The sequence below is a fragment of the Elephas maximus genome, chromosome 12 (genome assembly GCF_024166365.1).
Source record: "Elephas maximus indicus isolate mEleMax1 chromosome 12, mEleMax1 primary haplotype, whole genome shotgun sequence".
NCBI classification, from domain to species: Eukaryota; Metazoa; Chordata; class Mammalia; order Proboscidea; family Elephantidae; genus Elephas; species Elephas maximus.
Window position 1 is genome coordinate 37773191 of NC_064830.1, and position 22747 is coordinate 37795937.

Here is a 22747-nt window from a genome sequence, read left to right on the forward strand (position 1 = left end):
GTGGGGGAGGGTTCAGAGAAATAGGAGAGTAGCACCTCGGAATATAGCCACAGTTGTTTATCTTGCTTGGAATGACTATTTTATTTGAGATTCCTGAGGGGCATGTCACCTATGTGTGCTGGCTGTGTGGAGACTGCCCCCGAGGGTCTGGCCTGCTGAAGCCGCGGTCAGATCCTCCGCTGCCAGTCCAAAGCCCAGCGTCAAGGTTCCCTTGCTGGGATGGTGCACTCCCGGCTCCAAAACTAGTCACTGTCTCCTGGGGACTTCTCCTTCCGCCAGCTGCGTCACCGCGCCGCCCCCGCGGACCGGCTGGGCCCCCTCCTGGGGTTAGTTCAGGGGATTAGGGCTGCGCCCTGTGCTTGCGCCGTGACAGCGCCCAGTCCAAAGACCGGCACCAAGGTTCCCTGGCTGGGACGCTGCACTCCTGGCTCCAAAATCAGTCGCTGCCTCCGGGGACTTTCGTCCCACCAGCCATGTCGCTGTGCCGCCCTAGCGGACCGGCTGGGCCCCCTCCCGGGGTTAGTTCAGGGCAGTAGGGCTGCGCCCCATTCTTGTGCCATGACAGCGCCCAGTCAAAAGCTCGGCGCCAAGGTTCCCCGGCTGGGACGCTGCACTCCTGGCTCTAAAACCAGTCACTGCCTCCCGGGGACTTCTCCCACCTGCTGCGTCACCACGCCGCCCGTGCGGAGTGGCTGGGCCCCCTCCCGGGGTGAGTTCAGGGGGTAGGGCTGCTCCCCTTGTTTGTGCTGTAACAAGATTTTTGAGTTCAGCTCCCCTGGGCCCAGACCTAAGCCCGGGACGCTGGCTCCAGGGACGCTGGCTCCAGGCTCCAGAAACAGTCGCTGCTTCTCCGTATTTGTTCGTTCTCCGTCTCTAAATCTGTGTTTGTTGTTCAGGGTTCGTAGATTGTTATGTAAGTGATGGATTCACTTGTTTTTCCGAGTCTTTGTTGCAAGAGGGATCCGAGGTGGCGTCTACCTAGTCAGCCATCTTGGCCACGCCCCGCTGCCACTCCCTCTTATAGCACATACAGATGAAAATAGGCTTCAGGTGTATATCCTGTTTTACTGTGCTAATGAGGGCCTGTGTTGTTGAAATGGGCCCACAGAGGTCTGCGCAGGGGTAAAAGGCATTCAAAGTTTGTGGACCCCTTATACCTGTGCCTAGGCAAAGGGGCTATGCCTGCCCTGAGTTACTGGCCTAGGGAAGCTGACAGATAATTTTTCCCGTGTTTGTTTTGTTGGGTTTGTTAATTTGTTCCCTCTCCAAAGCTGGGAGAATGGCCCAGGGCTAGTGATGGGTCCTACTTCCAGCCCAGGGAATGCAGCAATCTCTGAAGCCGGACGAAGCCCTGGAGCAGAGCAGGTAGGGAGCAGGTAAATCGAAGACAGAGATTTCCCAAGAGGAGGGTTTTTTTTTTAATCCATGCAGTAGGTTAGATGCTTGTACATATATTTCACCAATCGAGCGCCTTTTGTTGCTGGTTCTGGAGTTTTGAGCTGAGTCTCCATGGCTCGGTCTCTTCTGATGTGGAAAACGCACCCCAAGTGCCACTGCTTGCCTCACTGCTCGCGCCAGCTGTACTGGCCGAGGATGCTGGTACTGGCCAAGTCAGGTCTGGCAACCCCTTGCTGCTTCTGAACCGTCTCTCCTTCTCCCCGCTGCTCAGTCCGATTCCTCAACTGTCTTTGATGCTCAGGGCTCCTAGATTGTCACATAAAATCGATTCACTTGTTTTTTCGGGTCCTTGTTGTAAGAGGGGGACCACGGGAAGTGGTTTTTTATTCTTTTTTTTTATGACCTTTGTGTTTTGTCTCTCAGTTAAGAAAGCCTTCCTTAACATAAGACTAGAGAAAAAAAGCTCACGTTTACTCCTAATTCTTTTAGATAGTTTTAAACACTTAGTTCTTTTATTTTATTTTTTTCTATTTTTGCTTTCAGTAAAGTAGGGTATGTCAGCCTTAGCATTATTGCCTTTTTGGCTTGGATAATTCTTTTTTATGAGTGGTTCTTCTATGCATTGTAGATATTTAGCAGCATCCCTGGCATCTGTCCACTAGACACCAGTAGCATCCCCTCATCTTGTGACAACCAAATATGCCTAGATATTTCCATATGATCCCCAGGGGATAATACTGTCTCTGGTTGCCAACCACTTCAGTAAAGGATGTTAAAGTTGAAGCCCTGATTTAGAAATATGTAGATTAAAAAAATACTGGACCCTGTTTTATTCCCATTTCATCAATGCCATTAAATATCTGAATCTGGAAATCACTGTGAATATATGGAGAAGATGAGAGAAGGAAAACTATGGAACAGATGCTTCAACTTGAGACCAGAAGAATGGGATGGTGCTTGGCTACCGTTGTTTAACATTTTGATCAAAGACTCTGTAGAAGAATTCTGATCAAAAGAGGGAAAATGTAGAATAGAATTTAAAATTTTCATGGAATCCAGACTTGCTGCTGCCTTGGATGCTGCATGAACCCCTGAAACTATTGCCCAGAGATTATTTTTAAACTTTAAACCAAAAATATCCCCTGCAGTCTTCATAAAACCAAACAGTAGCTTAACTGGTACAGAATGTCTGCCTTAAGCATTGTGCTCTTTTAAGAACTATCTATATGGGGTCAAACTGACAATAGCAACTCAAGAGATTACATAGGAACCTTAGGGGACAGTGAGTTTATGTTAATGGAAGAAATAACTTGGAAAAAGAAGGTGAGAATGGTTGCACAACTCAAATAATGTAATGAATGCCACTGAATTGTACATGTAGAAACTGTTGAATTGATGCATGTTCTGCTGTGTATATTCCCAGCAACAGCAACAAAAATAAATTATTAAAAAAAAGAAGAGTCTTTTGAAAGACGATGACCTTGGCAGAATTCTGGCCAGAGTTTAACAAAAACTATCTTAAGTTGTGAACAACAAAGAATTAAGCTGATTCTGTCTCAGAAGTGTGCTTTGCCTGTTTGTTTTGTTTTGGCTCTGTATCTTTCACTCTTATTTTAATTCCTTGTCCCTCCATAATTCTGAGGTTTAGTTTAAAGAGCAACATGAAGCGCTGGTAGTAACGTACATAGAGAACTGGACTAATAATCAGAAAACCTACATAGATGCTACCAAATCTCTGTGATCTTCAGTTTATTTGATCTGAAAAATGGAAATATTGTGAAGATTAGTTAAATTAATGTTCTAAAACCTTTTTTAAATAAAAACATTATGCAAATATAAGAAGCTATTATTTTACCTGTTTTAAAATTTTACTCTTCTAAATGTATGATACTTAAATTAAAACCTATTTCTAGTCCTGTACTCTTTAATACTATAACCACTAGCCATATACGGCTATCGAATACTTGAAATGTGGCTAGTCCACATTGAGATATACACACCATATTTTGAAGATTCTACAGAAAAATAAGTCAAGATATCAATAATATTTTAATATTGATTTCATGTTGAAATGATAGTATTTTGGATATATTGAATTAAATAAAATACATTGTCAAAATTTCATCTTTTTAATGTCTTAATGTGGCTGTTAGAAAATTTTATAATTATATATATGGCTAAGTTATAATTCATTGGACACCACTGGTCTAAACATATTAGATGCGAATTCATAGAAGACAAATTACACCCCCAAAAAGTAAGAATGACATCAGGAAACTTGATGTCTTTTATAGAATCAGTGGATTTTAGTATAGGAAGAACTTTCCTTATCAGCTTAAACAGTGTTTCCAAATTGTATTTTCCTCAAACCCTAGGAGAACTGTGGTGCTGTGAATTTTTTATTTACATCTATCTAATTCAGGAGTCTGAGCTTTGTATTTGAGTATATTTTTTAAAAAATACAGTCTTTAAAAAAAATTCAAATATGGTATTCTAAATTTAAAAGCAGAGAAGTATACCAGCTAGTGCAAACAGATTAACACATTGGTTATTTAAGTGTAGCTCTATCATAGCTTTATTTGAACTTGCCTGATCGTTTCTTTTTTTTTGATCAGGAGCCCTGGTGGCACAGTGGTTAACACTTATGGCTGTTAACCAAAAGGTTGGCAGTTTGAATCCACCAGCCACTCCTAGGAAGCCCTAAGGGGCAGTTTAGAGTCGGAATTGACTCAACAGCAGTGGGATTTTTTTGTTTTTGTGTGTGCGTGTCTGATCTTGTATAACCGTAAGCAGGTACACTATTACCTGTGTCTGAGTCTGATTTTCCTAGTACTGTGCTATCAAAAACAGTAAAAAGGACAAATTATATGTTGAGGCTGCTATGAGACTGTTTTCACCTGAATGACTTAATTGCTCTCATTTTCTGACTTTATAATTAAACATTTTATATTTATAAAATAATTTAGGACATCAATAAATCCATTTTAGGGATGTTTTCCTTTTACTTTCTTGCATCTTGTATTAGCTTAAGAGAGATTTTCTGCTCCTGCAAAAAAGGTTTGAAAAACCCTAATTCAGCCTTTTCATTTTTCAGATTTAGGATCTGATTTTAAGAAAAGCAAATACTTCCCTCAATTTCATACAATTAATTGAGTCTCAAGTAAAACTCAAGCTTCCTGACATACTTATCCCGTGTACACAGAGTAAGTACTCTCTATGTATATAGTAATATTCTCAGGAATGCAACATTGAATAAAGCTTGGATCTCAAACATCTTAAAGTATGTTTTTAAATAATGTAATTATCTGTTGTGTAAAATAATTGGCTTGGTTTTAAATTCCCTGTTCATATTTTTTCCCAAATTTTCTCTGCCTTATACAGTTTGGTCTTCAGATATACAATGGTAGGAGCTTTATCCATGACACTGGGCACTTTCTTTATGATACTATTGAGCAAGCATTGGGGAGGCAGTTGAAAAAGGACAATTGATATTCACGGAATAGTTTATTCAGTCAGTCTGATTAGGAATCTTTTCCATAGTGGGGCTTTTTGGTGTTCATTCACGTGGCACATAAAATTTTTCTTCCTATGTGCCAATTCTTAGAGGCTCATTCACATACCCTTCTCCAGAATACTTTGTAATAAATCATCTAGTCTTGCTTCTTCAGAATTCCCAGTCGTCCTGAAAAAAATGATTAGCCATTTATGGCCTATTAGTATACATGAGGAAACCCTGGTGGCTAGTGGTTAAGTGCTACGGCTGCTAACCAAAGGGTCGGCAGTTTGAATCCGCCAGGCGCTCCTTGGAAACTCTATGGGGCAGTTCTACTCTGTCCTGTAGGGTCGCTATGAGTTGGAATCGACTCGACGGCACTGGGTTTGGTTTGGTTTGGTTTAGTATACATAAATACTTAACTCAAACAATTTCCTTTCCAAGCAAAGTAGATGTACTAGTACGGCTGTCCACTTTGTTTCTCAGGCTGAGTTAGCTGTAATGTCTCAGCAGTCTATTTCTGAATATTCCTGGCCGCAGGTCACCAATAAAAAAAACCCAGATCCATTGCCATCAAGTCGATTCCGACGCATAGCAACCCTATAGGATAGAGTAGAACTGCCCCGTAGAGTCTCCAAGGAGCGCCTGGTGGATTTGAACTGTCAGCCTATTGATTAGCAGCCATAGCTCTTACCCATTACACTACCAGGATTTCCCCTCCGGCCACAGCCATGTGTAAACCAGGCTCAGATTCTCCTTAACCCTCTGCTGTGAAATCCCATGAGGCCGTATATATTGAGGATTGAGCAGTGCAGAGGAATAGGCTTATAGAAGTATGAACTGCCTGTTATGTAACTTCTTGTGTCTTTGGTTATGTTGTACATACCACTTCCAGTTAATGAAAGAGTCCTACTGGGTACCTCTGGTTTTTATACCTGAAAACAGTGGTTTCCATTTATCCACGTGAATAATCACATGACTCTTTGGGCCAGGAAGAATGTTCTTATTATAATCCAGTATAGGAGCCTTTCTTCAGTGTACCTGGTCTTCCCTCCATATAAGGAATTAAAGGCCCATGAACTGAGTAAAGCCTGGGAATTGAGTGAAGGGCTGTGACTTTCAGTAGTAGTGTCTTAAGAAGGCATTTCTTCATTTGCCCTGAAATTTTTTAGTTTATTTTAATGGAATTCTTTAGCGTGTTATCCGCTGATTTTATTTCTAGATACTCCAGGCTCAAGTAAGCATAGCCCAGAACCTCTGTAGAGTGGATCATACTGATGATCATGCCTGCCTATTTACGCAGAAGGAAATGAAAAGCACAGTCAATACCCAGATGTCCTCACGTTGTGTGTGTTTCACTCGCTTCCCACAGTATCTCGTTTCAGTTTAGAAACTTGGTCTTAAGTCTGTTTTTTTATCTCTTTCTGAAATAAGTTTTGTACTCTCATAAGATTTTATACTACTGTCCTCCTCCATTTTTTTATCCTTTTCCTCTGAATTTTGGAATGTCCTTTCAAAATTTTCTTCTATTTTTATTTTGTGTTTACTGCATTCATTGCAGTTATAAATTTCTGATGTATATGGAGTTCTTCTCTATATCAACTGTGTCTTTATAACTACTTAATCCTATAAAAATTCTCGTTTTAGTATTTTGAGAACAAGGATCCAAACTTTTGAAAAACACTCCTTTGCTGTTGTCCTTCAATACATTTATTCCTGAAGGAAGCATATCCTTGGTTTCTTATAAGTGATTCCCCTCACTTTTTTTTTTTTTTTTTGGCCCAGTGTTTTTCTCATCCTTGTGGAAGAAAATTGATGTTTGCCAGTTAACTCATAGTCAAGGAGTACTTGAGCTGTGTTATGTCACAATAGATATTGATTCTTGCTTGAATTTTGGGAATATTTTATACTTCTTGAATATTTACTGTGCCATTTTTAGATTACCAACAATCTACAATCTAGAAAAAAATAGCTGAAACAATGGTATATATGTGTGTGTGTATATATATATATATATATATATATGGTAGTAGAGAAAGTTTGGTTATACGCTAAAGACTCTCTCCCCTCCACTCCTCCATTTGTGGCCAGCCATGTCAGTAACAAGGCCTGAGCATGCCTAACCTGCCTTATGTTTCTTTCCATGCCTAGCTTTCCTTAGTGACTCAGGTCTTAGCCTAGTGCCCTAATCAAAGAAACCTGGGGTTACATAATGATGCTGATAGGGTTCAACTGTTGAAAATTCACACATACTAAGGATTGTGAACAGTGTGTCTCCTGTTTGTTCACCATCTTGCCTTTTTGAGTTATGGGTTGTTGGAAGGAGTCTGTATGAGGGGAAGTGGCTTTCTCATAGGAGGAGAAGGAGGTCTCCAGTGGGCCTTATTTGACTTCCTTTATTACACTACCTCTGTCCAATCTACAGAAATTTGTTAATGTTTCTGGCAAATAAAGGCCACTCTTCTCTGGCTTCCAATAATAATGTGTATTCTTCCTAATTTGTATATTCTCCTGATTATTTCAGTGGGATTTTTTAGAGGTGTGGAAGGCAGTGAACAGTTAGATCAGTTTTATTTCACCAAAATCTTGTCCAGTGTGTATAATTTTTATCAGTATGTTTAATTTGATAAAAATAACATGCAAAGAATTACCTTCAAGGTTTATGTTTACATGCCAAATTTATATAGGGGCTAATTGCAGTTAATTTTGACAGCTGTCCAGAAGCTAATTAGTACTCACTATTTGCTTTTTAGAAAAATGGATTCTGCATCTCTGTTACCAACAGTTTTAGATATGGATCTGACAATATCAAATATAGAATGTCTTCCTAAGGATATTTTGGTGAAATTTCAAGGCAGAAATAATACTGAATGTGAATTTGATTACCACATATTGCAGAGGGAAATACAACATATTCCAAAAATAAAAAGCAATGTGGACCCTGATGAATTTTGTTTGGTAGAAGAAAAAATATCTGGAGAATGGCAGCGAGGAAGAGTTGTGGAAAAGAAAAATGAACTCTATACAGTGCTCCTCATAGACCGTGGCGAAGAACTAAGAGTTGCTAGTACTCAGATTGCTTCAGCTTGTAGCAGCTTGTTTGAGCTACCTCCACGGGTAGTGTTTGGTATTTTTGCCAACATATTACCAATTGGGGAAAAATGGTCTCCTAAGGCTTTAAATTATTTCAAATCGTTAGTAGGATTACAAGTGAAAGGTTATGTGCAAGCTACTTTGTCTCTGCAAATGATTCTTCTTGAAGTGCCAAAAATTATATCCCAGGTTCTTGAATTACAATTAGGAAGACTTATTGATGGGGATTCATTTCATCTCATTGTGGAAATGTTAAAAGAATTCCCTCGACAAATACCAGATTTATTACAACAGAAGAGACCCGAATTGCCATTAAGTAATAACGATACTGAACTTGATATTCAGCATGTCCTGGATAATTTGCAGCCATCTTTGTTAGTAGGCAGTATTGAAAGTATAAAGATATCGTCGGCATTAAGCCCAGGTAAATTCTACTGTCAGTTAATTAGGTGGATTCCAGAGCTGGAAGACTTGACAATGTGTATGAATTTGCATTATGACATTATCAGCCAAGAAAGCAGTCCCACACATGATAATTTTGGACTACTTTGTGTTGCCAAAAGGAGAAATGGACAGTGGCATAGAGGAATTCTTCAGCAGCTCTTGCCCAATGATCATGTAAAAATTTGGTTTGTGGATTATGGCATTAGTGAAGCTATACCCTCAAGTGATGTAAAGAAACTTAAACAGGATTTTATTTTAGTACCATTATTTTCATTTCCATGTTCTTTGACATATTTAAAGAGTCCAGATAGAGATGCAAGAATGTATCAGTTGAATATATTTAAACAAGCTTTGTTAGGACAAACTGTATATGCACGCATTGATTGGTTCAATAAAGATGAGCATTTATATTATGTGACATTACAAACTCAAGATTCTGCAACTAATTCCAAGTGTCTCCTGAAGACTATAGACACACAAGTATTTTGTCCTGTGCCTGATTTGAAAATCTCTGATATGTTGAGAGAGACAAGCACCTCTGATGTAAACAGCTTTGCAGTTCAGAGCTTTATTGGGAGTATTGAACGCTCGATAGGTTCTCTAAATGAAAAAAACATTTTGAAAGTAAATCTTCCTATTAAAACTGTAAAAATGGAGATAGAGGCTGCCTACATAGCTTTTGTAGCATATGTTTTAAACCCCTCCAATTTCTGGGTACGCACGAACGATCATCAGAATGAATTTCAAGACATAATGAGAAATATAAACAAATTCTATGATTTGTGTAAAAACGATGAACTGATTCTAAGAAATCCAGAACCTGGCTTATTTTGTTGTGCTCGATATAGCAAGGACAGACGTTTCTACAGAGCTGTTATCACTGAAATTAATGGTTATAAGATTAACGTTTATTTTTTGGATTATGGACATACTGATTCCATACCGTGTTTTGATGTAAAAATTTTGCTTCCAGAGTTTTGCGAGTTGCCTGCCCTAGCTATGTGCTGTTCACTTGCACATATATTTCCTGTTGAAGATATATGGGTGAAGACAGCAATTGATTATTTTAAAAAAATTGTTTTGAACAAAGCCATTTTGCTTCAAGTTATAGCAAAAAAAGATAACAAGTATACTGTAAATATTCAGAGTATTGAAGCCTCAGAGAATATTGATGCTGTCTCTCTCATGTTACAAGCTGGATATGCAGAATATTGGGAAGTAGAACCAGAATGTTTTCTAAAATCTGGAGATGAATATTCAGTGTTAAATTTCAAATCTGAAAACAAAGATAACATTAAGGAAGCCATATCCGCCTTTCGTGAAAGACCTGAACCAAAAAATAAACCAGAAGAAAATAACTTGTCTTTGTCAAAGTCCCCAGCTGTTAATGTCTTAGATGTAGAAAAGTCTTGCTCCTTGTCTGGGAGACTTGAGTCACCACAACCTTATAAAGAATATGTGTTTAAACCAGGAGCAGTCCTTGAAGTTAAGTGTTCTTATTACTCTGGCCCAGGTGACTTTTCATGCCAGCTCCAATGTAAGCTAGAAGATCTAGAATTATTAATGGAACAAATTCAGAATTATTATAGCATTCATTCTGATCCTTATCAGATTGGGCAGATTGCTTGTGTTGCCAAGTATTCCAAAGATGGGAGGTGGTATAGAGCTGCTGTTTTGACTCAAGTATCAAAAACCGAAGTAAATGTAATATTTGTGGACTATGGTTACCAAGAAAGAGTTTTAATTAAGGATCTTTGTGCTATTAACCCACATTTTCTTTTGTTAGAGAGTCAAACCTTCAGATGTAGTCTTAACCATTTAGTTGAACCTACTAGTTGTGAATTACTCAGTTGGACAAGAGGGGCATGCAGAGACTTTGGGAATTTTATTTCCTCATCTAGAGGGCTATTGACTTGTATCATCTATGCCTTAGTTCTTATACACCCAAACTGTCTATGTAATTTAGTGGATTTACAATCCCCATTTACTAGTGCAAAAGAATTTCTTATTAATTGTGGCTCTGCACAGTATAGCACATTATCAAAGCCTCTCCAATCTTCAGTTAGTCTTTACAGTTACTATTATTCTTCCTTTAATATAAAAATTGGAAGTGAAGAAGTAGTATACATATCTCACATATATAGCCCCCAAAAGTTTTATTGTCAGCTCGGTAGAAATAATAAAGATCTAGAGATGATAGAAACGAAAATAACAGAGATTAGTAGTCTTGAAAATTGTCCAAAATATGATTCTAGTAAAATGAGATTATGCATATGTAGGTATGTAGAGGATGGTCTTTCATATAGAGCTTTAGCAGTGCCAACAGATTCATCATCTGCCTTTAAAGTTTATTTTGTGGACTTCGGAAATAAGCAATTAGTAGAAGGAAATATGTTGAGGGCCATTTCTGATCGGTTTCCAGAGTTGCTGTTCACACCCATGCAAGCTATTAAGTGTTTTTTGTCAGATCTTAGATATATAGATATTCCAGCAGAAGTAAGTAGCTGGTTTGAAGACAATTTCTTGGGGAAACCATTAAAGGCAGTAATATTGTCCAGGGAGTCAGATGGCCAGCTTGGTATAGAATTGTATGATGGATGTCAACATATAAATCAGAAAATTAAAATGTTGCTTCATGCTTACAGAAAAAAATGTGCCCCAGCAGACTATGTGGTGGAAAAGGGTCATAAAACAACTGAGGATAAGAGATTTGCTGCTTATTTGAAAGGCAAAATAGAATATAACTATTATCATAATACGATAAACAAAACTGATGTAGTTAAATATTCTGAAAGCAAAATAGATCAGTTAAGGAGTTACAAAAGTATATTTGCTGGGCTTTTAAAACCATCAGTTTGTTATAAAATTGAACCTGTGTCAAAAAAAAAAGTGAAGAAACCTTTGAATGAGGGTCTGAAAAATAAAGGGGTAAAATTTGTCCCTGAATCTGCACATACTCTTGATGAAAGTGATGTGGGCCAGACATCAGTAAGGGTTGTATCACAGTCTTTTATCAGAGAATTAAATCAAGTTGCCTCACAAAACACATGTAAGTTTACTAGGCCACATATCAAAGACCTTCCTCAACCCAAAATTTATTTGAATACCAGAGTTAAAGGGTATATTTCTAATATCGATAATCCAGCAAGTTTTCATATTCAGCTTACAGAGAATGAAAATGTAATTATCAGACTTGCAAATGCACTGAATGAGGAAAGAGTAAATCTAGGGAAAGAGAGAAAATCAGTTAAGCCTCTGGTGGGAGATCTTGTAGTTGCAGAATATTCCATTGACCGTGCCATTTACAGAGCAGTTATTAAGAAAGCTTTGCCAGGAAATTCTTTTGAAGTGGAATTTATTGACTATGGTAACACTGCAGTGGTAAACACATCTAAAATCTATGCACTTAAGACGGAATTCTTAACTATTCCTCAACTGGGAATCCATTCTTTTCTTAGTGGAGTAAAATGGAATGAGCCTGATGAAATATGGGACAGCAGAACTGTGCATTATTTTGCTTCAAGAGTAAGTAACAGAACAATATGTTGTGAATTTTTGAAAAAGCATGGACAGAAATGGGAAGTAAATGTAATTTGTGATGACAGATGTGTTACTGATGAACTACTGAAGTGGACATCATGTTCAAAACTACGGAAGAGAGTATCGCAGATGCCTCAAGTTGTTTCTCAGAGTGTGAGCCCTGGCGATAATAATGAAATGAAAAAAGGAAAATCAAATGACTATCAAAGTTCTGTAATCCATAGACCATCTGACCAACAGCTGGCTAAAATTCCTTTTGAAGAATTAAAACCTGGACAACTTGAAAAGGCTAAAATACTTTATGTTTCAAAAAGTGGAATGTTTTATGTGAGGTTATCAAAAAATAAAAAAATATTATCAGATTTAACAGTCTTCATTAGTAAAGAAGTTAAAAAAACCTCTTTTTTATCAATGGAAAATATTGAAAAAGGCTTAGAATGCTTGACAAAATCTAAAAAAACTTTGGTGTGGTGTCGATCAAAAGTAGAAAAAAAGTGTGTTGATGAGAAAGTGCTTGTTTTTTTAGTAGATTATGGTAGGTATGAAATAGTTTCTTTATGCAATATCAAGATGCTTAGTAGTGAAATCAGAAATACTCCAAGACAAGCTGTGCTTTGTAAGTGGATTTGGTTTGAAAACTCTAGGACCATGTCATTTGAATCCGTGGTGTGTTTATTTGCTCACTTGGAAATAAACATACTTTTCCTGAAATATTTAGACTCTATCTGGGAAGTAGAAATTCTGGTAGATGGCTTGTTACTTTTGGAATATTTAAATTTAAATACAGTTCAGGTTGAAGAAAACAGATCTTCAGAAATTATTTCCAACTTGGAGTCTAAGACTCCTGTGTCATCATGTGCAATGAGATCATTTACTTGGGCACAACTCCAAAATGGCAGGCAGTATTCTGGTATTGCTACTGCTGTTTCTGATCCATCAGACTTCTGTGTTCAGCTAGAAGATTTCTTTGACACAATGAAATCACTCTTCATGTTACTTTCTGATTTACAAGAAAATTTACAAACATTGCCTCAAGAGTTTATAATCCCTGGTTCTAGTTGTTTGTTCAAATATGAATTGGAAGATCAATGGAATAGAGTAGAAATTTCTAAAGTCTCTGATCAGTCTTTACTTCTTGTATTGATTGACTATGGATTCTCTGTTTCTGTACCTTATTCAGACATAAAAAATCTTAAAGTTGTTCCTGAGGAACTTTTGGATTTGCCAAGACTAAGTTACCCTTGTGCCTTATATGGCATCTTACCGTTGAAAGGGGAACATTGGAGTGAAGAAGCCAAAAGTTTTTTTCAACATTTCCTCAGTAAACCTAGCTTACTTTTTCAGTTTCGGGAACACAGTTTTGAAACAAAACTGAAGGTAAATGTTATTCATGACAAATGCAATGTGGCTGACATGTTAGTTGCATATGGCCTTGCAAGGTATTCTAAAGATTCAGCTCATCTTGATGCATTTACTACCACTGGAGCTGCTAGAATTCAATGTCAATTACAGAGTAAGCCCTTTTGCCCAGTTTTAGATCAACGTTGTTGCAAAAAGGAAAATGTAAATTCTATATGCACTGAGAAACAAAAGCTAAAAAAGCAGAAACCTGTACAGAGGAAAGATGTCTATAAAAGCCTCTTAAGGAAAAGTCATATTGGTAAAAGATTACCTTCAAGAAATTTAACACCAAGTAAGAAAGTTGATAGTGGAAAACCTAATATCCAGAGTATCATTTCATTTGACATGTGTGCAGCGGCTTCATTTTGGGCAATAACTAATGGTTTAAAGAATAACACCAATTACATTGAAAATATTTTTGAAAAACTACTAACTGAAAGAATACAGGAAACCAGTGACACAGTGGACTTGAGAACAGCACTAAAAGCATTGCATGTTAATGAAAAAAACATATCTGAAGAATACTCGAATGGTAAGTAGCCAGTTTTTAAATTCAGAATGTTAACTATTCTATGTGACAAGTAATTCTGAGTCTTTACAAGTTTGCTTTCACGTACTGAAATTTTCCAGATTGAATATATCTTACTGCAAGAAAACTTACTAGAAAACCTGAATAAATGGGTAAATGGGGAGTGATACATTGGATTAGAAAGTGATGTTTCACCATCTTTACCATTTTTGAGTGGTGATCTTTAAGAATGTAATGAAAGTAGAGGATTTTAACCACACACGCATGCATGTATGCGTCATACTTTATATATAATTTCAAGGGTTTCACACAACTCCTAAAAGTATGTAGTTCTCAGATTAATAAATCTTGCTGTTATTAATGAGCTTCCTGGACCCATTTTGAAGTATCAATTTCTCATTATGTATCATGTTTCGTATGAAATGAAATGCATCTTTAGGTTTTTTGAGTATCCTGGCATGTTTGTAATGCAGTTAAATGTACGGTAAACTGACTGTAGAATATTTCCTCTTAATCCTTTTAGATGTCAAACTGATTCTACGATATTTTACTAAAATTTAGGTGCTGTAGTATTGTCTGATTTTGCTTATGCAGATTATATTTCCTTTATGTATGGACTAGTTACTAAGGATTTTGCAGGGTTTAAAGGATGTTTCCAACTTAACGAATGTTTATTCTGACTTCATAAGAAATATCGATGTTATTAAATATTCCATATTATAACTAGGCTATTTCAGTGAATGGAGGTGTCTTGTTTTACTTGATATATTGTTAGAAACAGTGTTTCACTTGAATCTATATTAAGACTTTTTATAGTGAATTGATAAATGCTTTGAAACTGGCCCTTCATTATTGTAGCAGCAATTATGGTAGTAGTAGAAACACCTACCATATGCTGAGTGTGTAATGTGTTCTAGACACTGTGCTAAGAGCTGCATAAGTATTATCTAATTTAACGCATACCACTGCCCTATGACGTAGGCTGATACTAAGGTTTAAGTGGGGAGCAGGGTGATAAATAGTGCTCCACATTTTTTCCTGAATTCTAAACCACTTCAGACAAAAGGAGACAAAGTCAGTTGATGATCAAAATACCACAGTTATTAAACAACAACAATATTGAAGAATATAGCTTGTATCTGTGTGCAAATGGGTATACCAGTATTGAATTCTGGAATTATTTAAGCTTACCTACCAAGGCATAGACAGAGCTTCCCCATTAGCGGGCCTCCCTCTGTTGAACTTCAGCCCGAGGCCATTCCCTACAAAAAGAAAGGGAGGAGGAAGAGGCTAATCTAACATACACCTTTTTTTCCAAATAGACCTATCAGATTGTACCTACTCCTGTAAGGGTGAGTAAGGGAGCCAGGAGTATTACGCTAATAGAGAGCCCTTCACATTAATACTTGCACATAGAAGGAAGCATCAGTATTGGGGAAGACCCATTCCCTGCAAAAGTTACTATCACCATTTTATGGATATGGCTCAGGGAAATTAAGTAACTTGCCCATGGCTATAAAGCTGGTAAATAAGAAACTGAGATTTAAACTTGTATCTCTGGCCCCAGAAGCTGCTTTAATTCACTATTTACAGGGCCTTTTTTTTTTTTGAAAGTAGTTAGATTATTTGAGGAAGAGTTTCCTGTAAACTCTTGGCCATGAAACCAAACATTTTGGCATTTATATAATATCTTTTATTACTGCTTTACCTGTATATATTTCTACTTTGTTGTTTTTTCCCATCAAATCCTTTGAGAAAAGGATCTCCTTTTTGGCCCCCACCTCCGTATTACCTCCTGCATACCTAACACACAGTGAGTCACTCAATTAATCAAACGGAAGGTAGCTGTTGTAAAAGCAGGTAGAGAACCAAAAATTAAATAACACTCCCCCCAAAATATTCAGAGTCTCATTTAAGGAAAACTCCTAACTTTGATGAAACAAATACAGAAAACATGGTTTCATGGAATAAGAATAAACTGATAAATTTGTTATAATGAAATTTTTAAAATAAAACAAGGTGGGGGGAACTGGTTTAATTGCCTTCAGTACTGTCCAAGTTCCTACCACCCCCACTCTCTCCAGGGGCAGTAGTGGCCATTGCTGCTGCCGGTATTATTGCCCACAGGTGCTCTGAGTCTTGGGAAAAATGGTTTCAGTACTTGGTTGGAGACATCAGTAAACTCTCTTGCCTATTAAGAAATTATAGAAAATGGGCTCTAACACAGCACTTCTCAACTTTGGCTTGGCATTGGAATTAACAAAGGAAACTTTAAAAAGTTCTGATGCCTGGGACCCACTTCCAGAAATTCTATTTTAATTGGTCAGGGACAATTAAAATTTTAATTGAGATCTTACAATTTGAGATTTTAAAACTCCCCAGGTCATTCTAATGTACAACTAAGGTTGAGAACCACTGCTCTAGAGCGTATTGTGGATAACTTCCTGAATTATCTTGTAAAAGAAAGTAATAATTCTGGACTTCGTGCGTGAAAACTTTTAGAATATGTCGCTCCTGCATTTGGGGACCAGACTAATAATGAGTCACAGTAATTCTATGCTAAACTTGATATAGAGTGAATATTACAATAAAAATGTCATCATGTTAGAAACGACCTAGAAGTATGATGCGTTTATCTTGCTCAGGTATTGTTCTAATTATAGAAGTTGCTGTGCTTATATTTAAGTAATTGCCTTAACTTTCCCATAGTTCAGCCTACTGTAGCATACCAGTATTTCAACGTTCAAAATACTTTTCATTTGCAGGCTGTTTTCTCCAAAAATTACTAGTCTTTTTCTAGGGTATTTTTGCAGAGCTTCGTTGTTTGTTTTCTTGCATGTTTAATTTTGCCTGGAAATCTTTGAAGAGATCATTGTGGGAGTTAGAAATTGCAGTAATAACCTTTTAAAAAACACAAAAATATCTAGTCACTCTGGTAATGAGACAGTGTTTGATGGTGATTTGTGGCCAGCCTCAACCTCCTGCAGTTGTTTATTTAACTGGAAGACATCTTTGAAAGAAATCTGGACTGGTAATCCATTTTTACGGAAGTGTTTTGTTTAACATTTTGATTTTGAGGTAATACCTAGACATTCAAGGAAGGATGGCTGATACCACCCAAACCCGTTGCTGCCGAGTCGATTCTGACTCATAGCTATACTATAAGACAGAATAGAATTGCCCCATGGGGTTTTAAGGCTGTAATCTTTACTGGAGGAGACTGTCACATCTTTCTCCTGTGGAGCGGCTGGTGGATTTGAACCACTGACCTTTTGTTTAGCAGCCGAGCTCTTAACCACTGCACTACCAGGACTTTTGGATGGCTGATGGGCAGGAGAAATGTCAGACTGAATCTGAGAATACAAGACTAGTGAGTGATACAGGTTTATGAGTTGCTGCAGTGGACCTAGTTTGATAGTTAAAACTATGGGCATTGGGGTCCAGTCCCATGAGTTTGAATATGTTTCATCCCTTACTAACTTTGAAGCATTGAGTAAGCCGTTTAACCTGTTTGTGCCTCAGTTTTTTCATCTGTAAAATGGAGATCGTAATAATACCTACCTCATGTTTTTTTTTCATGGGCTGTTTGTGAGGATTAGTAAGTTAAAACGTGAAGCAGTGTCAGTAGTAGCTGGTATGTAGTAAGTGCTCATTAACTGTTAGATATTTTAGTTATCTAACAGAAACCGGGTGCTGTCAAGTCATTTCTGACTCATGGTGACCCCATGTGTTACAGAGTAGAACTCCATAGGGTTTTGCTTTTTTTTTTTTTTTTGCTGTAATTTTAATGAAACAGATCATCTGGCCTTCTGTGGTTTTGCTGGGTGGGTTTGAACTGCCAGGCTTTAGGTTAGCAGCTGATTGCAAAAATTTTGTGCTACCAGGGACCTATCATCTTAATAAAATTACTATATTTGTTTTTGAGAGTATTTTGTGAAATAGTAAGTTAAAAAATTTCTGTGGTTACTATGCAAGAAACTGAAATATTTAGGCTTGATGTGTGTGTGTGTACACATATACATACACATATGGTGTAATGGTTAATTAAGTTTCTATTTTGAAGAAAAGATTTATGATTAAGAGACACTTAAAATTCTGAATAAGGAATTCAGTAGGTTATATGTATTTTTTCCAATGTGGATATATGTTACTAAATGATTAAGAAAGTATTTTTTAGTTAAACTATAAAAAAAATTTTTTTTTTATATGTATATATTGTATGTGTAATTTGTTTATGCCCTATTGTGTTCCTTATTTACCTTTTCTGTTGTGACTTTTAGGAATTGTTAAGTCAGAAGAAACACTGTTTATGGTAGGAATTTGTAAAATAAAAAAAGTATAACTTGCAGTGAGACCTGCAGTGGTTTGAAGATTATATTGCAACATACTCATTATTTTTTGCTTGTTTTTCAGTAGAGGGAGATGAAAGTTCAGTTCCTTTATGCATCAGTTTGCCAACAAATGATACATAGGATGCCAAGTAATTACTGCCTTGTTTTAGATGCTCCACATCTATAATAAAAGTGGTAAGCACAGGGCAACACATTGTGTATTAAAGTTTGTTAAACTAATCTACATCACTCAGATTGTTTTTCAGAAGACAGTTAACTAGAATGCTATAGAAATTTTACCTGACCAAGAATTGTGATGTCTTGATTTCAGTAGGGTTGCTTAGGAAATGTGGTTCACTGACGTATTCTGAAAATATTTTATTTGATGAACTATTTTTCTTTGCATGTGGTTTTGCAGTCAACAGATAATATCATTTTGTCAATATATTTTGATGTTTTTCAGGTGATTAAAGCCTTTGTTTTGGCAGATACTTTGCAGTCATAAATGCAGCCGTAATTGATCTATGTATCTGTGTATCTATCTCTGTTTCTATCTCTGTAGCTATCTATGTATCTATTATCTATCCTACATATGTATGCCCTGCATATGCCATATATAAATACTACATGACCATTTTCTCTGAAAAATACAGGTAGTTGCAGGACTGACACTTATAAAAAGAATGTAGAAATAAGGTCAGATTTGATACCATCCTTCCCTTTCTTTAGCTTATAACATGATATTTTTCTTTGTTTAATTTTATAATTAAGTATTTTTAGTTTGGGTTTGTATATTTTTTTTTTGTTTTGTTTATTAGTCGTAGATATTTACGACATTCAAAAATGCCACTGTCCAATGTGGGGGTTGCAAGATCAATATTTTATAATTGCATTTACCTTCAAATTGGAATTTATTTTGCAAATAAACATACATATGTATCCAGCAAATACAGACTATATCCTTTGGTGTAAAGGTAGAACATAATAAATGTATGTTTAAAATTACAAAAGTGCACTTAATAGTCAAAGTAAGTCAGATAATTCTGGAAAAATTGAGAGATTTGGTGATTTAAGCTGTGTTTGTGAAAAGCTGGAAATTTGCTAAGCGAGGTAGGGAGAATCAAGTTTATCATTATCTGAACATCTATATTGTATGTGTTGATATTATGTCCTTTTTCTTTTCAAAATAGGTTGGGAATAATTTCCAGAAATATTCTTGTTTATGAGTATATGTGAGTTTAGATTTGGTTGCCTAAAAGGTAAAAGTTTGTTCAAGGCTCGGAACATTTGTATATTTTTACATAACAAGTTAATCTGTAGTTTGTAGTATTTTAGAATAGGGAATATACTATTTACTTTTTATGATCTAAACTCTGTGAATACTTTTGTGTCATTTCCCACCAAACCCTGCCAGATCTTGAAGATTTGATTATTTTCTACAATTTAGAAGAGCACGTCTATTGGGAAAAAAATCGCTTTACACAACTTCTATGGCTGTGGTTTCACTGGAGGACTCTTGTTTCATTTTGATTTAGTTTTGCGTCATATTAAAATACGGCAAAGTTAATGATTCTGGTTAATTAAAAAAAATGAATTCAAATGCCAAAGATAAATAATAACTATTTTGTTTTGGACCAATTTGATCAGGAAGGACTTCCTTCCACTAGTTTTTCAGAGCTCTTTTAATTTCAATTATGTTTCTTCATGTATTTTATGTTTTAAATAACCAGAAATAGATACATTTGATGAATTTATTTACAGCACTGAAATTATTAAATACTGTATAAAATGACAGTTTTAGAAGTCTACATTTTGGTTAATCCCTAATTGATTTTTTTTGCTGTTTGGACACAAGTCCATTACTTAAAGTAGTTGAAGGTACAGTTAAACTTAGTTCGCTTTAAGTTAAATGGGAATTCAATTTAAAAGTACTTCTTTTTTATTTTTTAATTTGAAGGCACATTATTTTTTCACTCTAGTTTAGCCCATTTATATGTGTAAAATTTCATGTGGAAGATGTAACAGTATGGTTTTTCTTAGAGTATTTACAAATAAAAACAATCGAAAAATAATGTATTCATCATAGAACTTATATTTTCCTAAGATTAAGTTTCATTATATTTTGCAGGTAATAATAGTCAATATTAGGTTTTTTTTTTTATTAGGATAGTGCTTATTCCTCCATCCTAAAACATTTGTATTAATATAACCTAGTAGAACATGCTATTTTTAAGTGTTAACAGATTTTTGTGTAAAAATTTGAAGAGCAGTAGGCATTACATTTAACATTTCAAAGCTTACTAATGTTAAATTGTACCTTTTAAATTTTCATTTATTTCTAATTTGTCCTGTTCATATAAATTAAAGAATGATATATACTTCCAGATACATGTAAAATGGTTTATAAATAAGGAGAAAAGTATATCATTCATTAGAAAAACATTGACCATGACTGATTTGTTTTCTAAGAATATTTAATCACATATACAGCTTTTCAAGGCTATATACTGATACAAAAGAAAAAAACACTCCTATCCAAAACTGTTGAATAAAGACAAATTTTGTAGTCATCTGTGCTTTCCTAGCACAGTCACTTCAATTCTAAATCCTTTCATAGGAGATGCTAAGTGGTTAAATTTCAGAGTATCTGCTTTTCTTCTTTTTAACTTTTTTATCTGTGTATCTTGACTTAATATCTATAATTTCTTACTGATTGTTAAAAGAGTATTGAACTCGAATATCATTCAGAAAAAAACTTGTTTTTTGTTCTGTTGTTGCAGGCTTTTACTTGTGTACATCTAAGGAAAATTTTTTGTCTTGTGTATTTAACATTTTGAGTTAATGATTTTTCATAATAAAATGTCTAAGTGTGATTCCCTGACATCTCAAATTGTATATGTGTGTGTGTTTTAAAGGGGGAATATGACAGCTTTTAAAAAAATCATAGCATGTGATTTTTTTTTGATTATTGAGGTAAAATATTAAGTTTTCTTTAAAATTCATCTTAACCAAAGATAGACATTACTCAGAAACTTATTACTATTTTTCTCTTATGTTTAAAAGTACTGCTGTCTTCTTATTCTCAAAACATTGAGTTCTTTTAACTTTCACTTTTTTTTTTTCCCCATAACGTATCAGCATTCTCTTTAATTGCATTCTGGTTGTACCCTTTCCAGTACAGAGAGTTACTGGGTTACCATGTCCAACTTACATACAGCCCGTAGTTAAAACCAACCCCTGTAAAGCCTATTACGTTAAAAATTTGAGGAACATACAGTGGTTAATAATAACAAATGGCATTACTTTGTGATACACATCAAAACATTATTATTACTGTATTATGTTAAAGATATTTTAGTGTATCTGGAGGTGTTTCTTGAATGTTTTTTATGCACAGAACGTTCTCACCACTGGACTAACATCAGGAAAAGACAGCTCCCGCCCAGTCCACCTTCAGCCACCCTACCAAACCAGTGTACAGCAAAGTGGGCTCACCCCGCCTGCCCTTGCCCTGCCCACCAGGACAAGGTGGTAAGAACTACTGTGCCCATGGACAAGCAAGCAGCAAAGTAGCTTGACCTGTCCACCCAGACATATAAAAATGAAGAAGCAGGATAAAACAAACAAACATACAGTAAATAAATAAGGAAAACAGTACCTTTGTGTCTCTGAGACAGCTGACAATATCAAAACATAAAAAAAATCAGGACAGGATAGCTACAGCAAGTCACCAAAATAATCAGATGACCTTTTAGTAGAAGAAAAGGCAGTGGAACTATCAGATATGGAATTCAAAAGACTAATATTTAGGATTCGCCAAGAAATTAGGAAAGAGATCAAGGAAAACACAGATAAAACAAAGGAAAACAGCCAAAATCAAGGAAAGCCCAGAAAAATCAATAGAAGAATTCAGGAAAATAATACAAATATCAAAATAAACAATTAGAAATCATATAAAAACAGCAACTGGAAATCCAAAAGATAACAAAATTTCAGAAATGAACAACTCAATAGGTTTTAGTAACAAATTTAAACAGTAGAAGACAGCATTAGTGACATTGAAAGAAAATCCATTGACAGCCCACTTTGAGGAAAAATCAGAGAAAAGAACGAAGAAAACCTAAGAATTAGGTGGCACATGAGCAAAAATTTCCACGTGATGAGAGCTCAGAACAAGGGGAGAAAACAGAGAAGACTGTTGAGGATTTGCTAGCAGAAACTTCCCTAATACAAAAGATGAAAAGCTTACCATCCAAAAGCTCAACAAACCCCATATATAATAGAACCCAAAAGAAAGTCATCAAGACGTATCATAATCACACTTACCAAAGAAAAAGAATCCTGAGAACAGCTTGAGAAAAACGAAAAGTCACAGAGAGGAAACAATGATACTAAGCTCTGATTACTCAGAAGAAACTATGCAGGCAAGAAGGCAATGAGATGACATATAAAACCTTGAAAGAAAAAAAAAAAAACAAGCTTCAACCAAGAATAATCCTGTAAAACGTTCTCTCAAAT

The 22747-nt window shown here is 36.0% G+C and overlaps 1 protein-coding gene across 1 annotated transcript in view; it reads left to right on the forward strand.

Annotated features, from left to right (window-relative positions):
- The first annotated feature begins 7648 nt into the window (after nt 1–7648).
- The window catches only part of TDRD15 (tudor domain containing 15), a 36480-nt gene continuing 21381 nt past the window's right edge, over nt 7649–22747 (forward strand). The window contains exon 1 of the mRNA XM_049903984.1: nt 7649–13901. Coding sequence (XP_049759941.1) covers nt 7649–13901 — 6253 coding nt within the window. The remainder of the gene's footprint in view (nt 13902–22747) is intronic.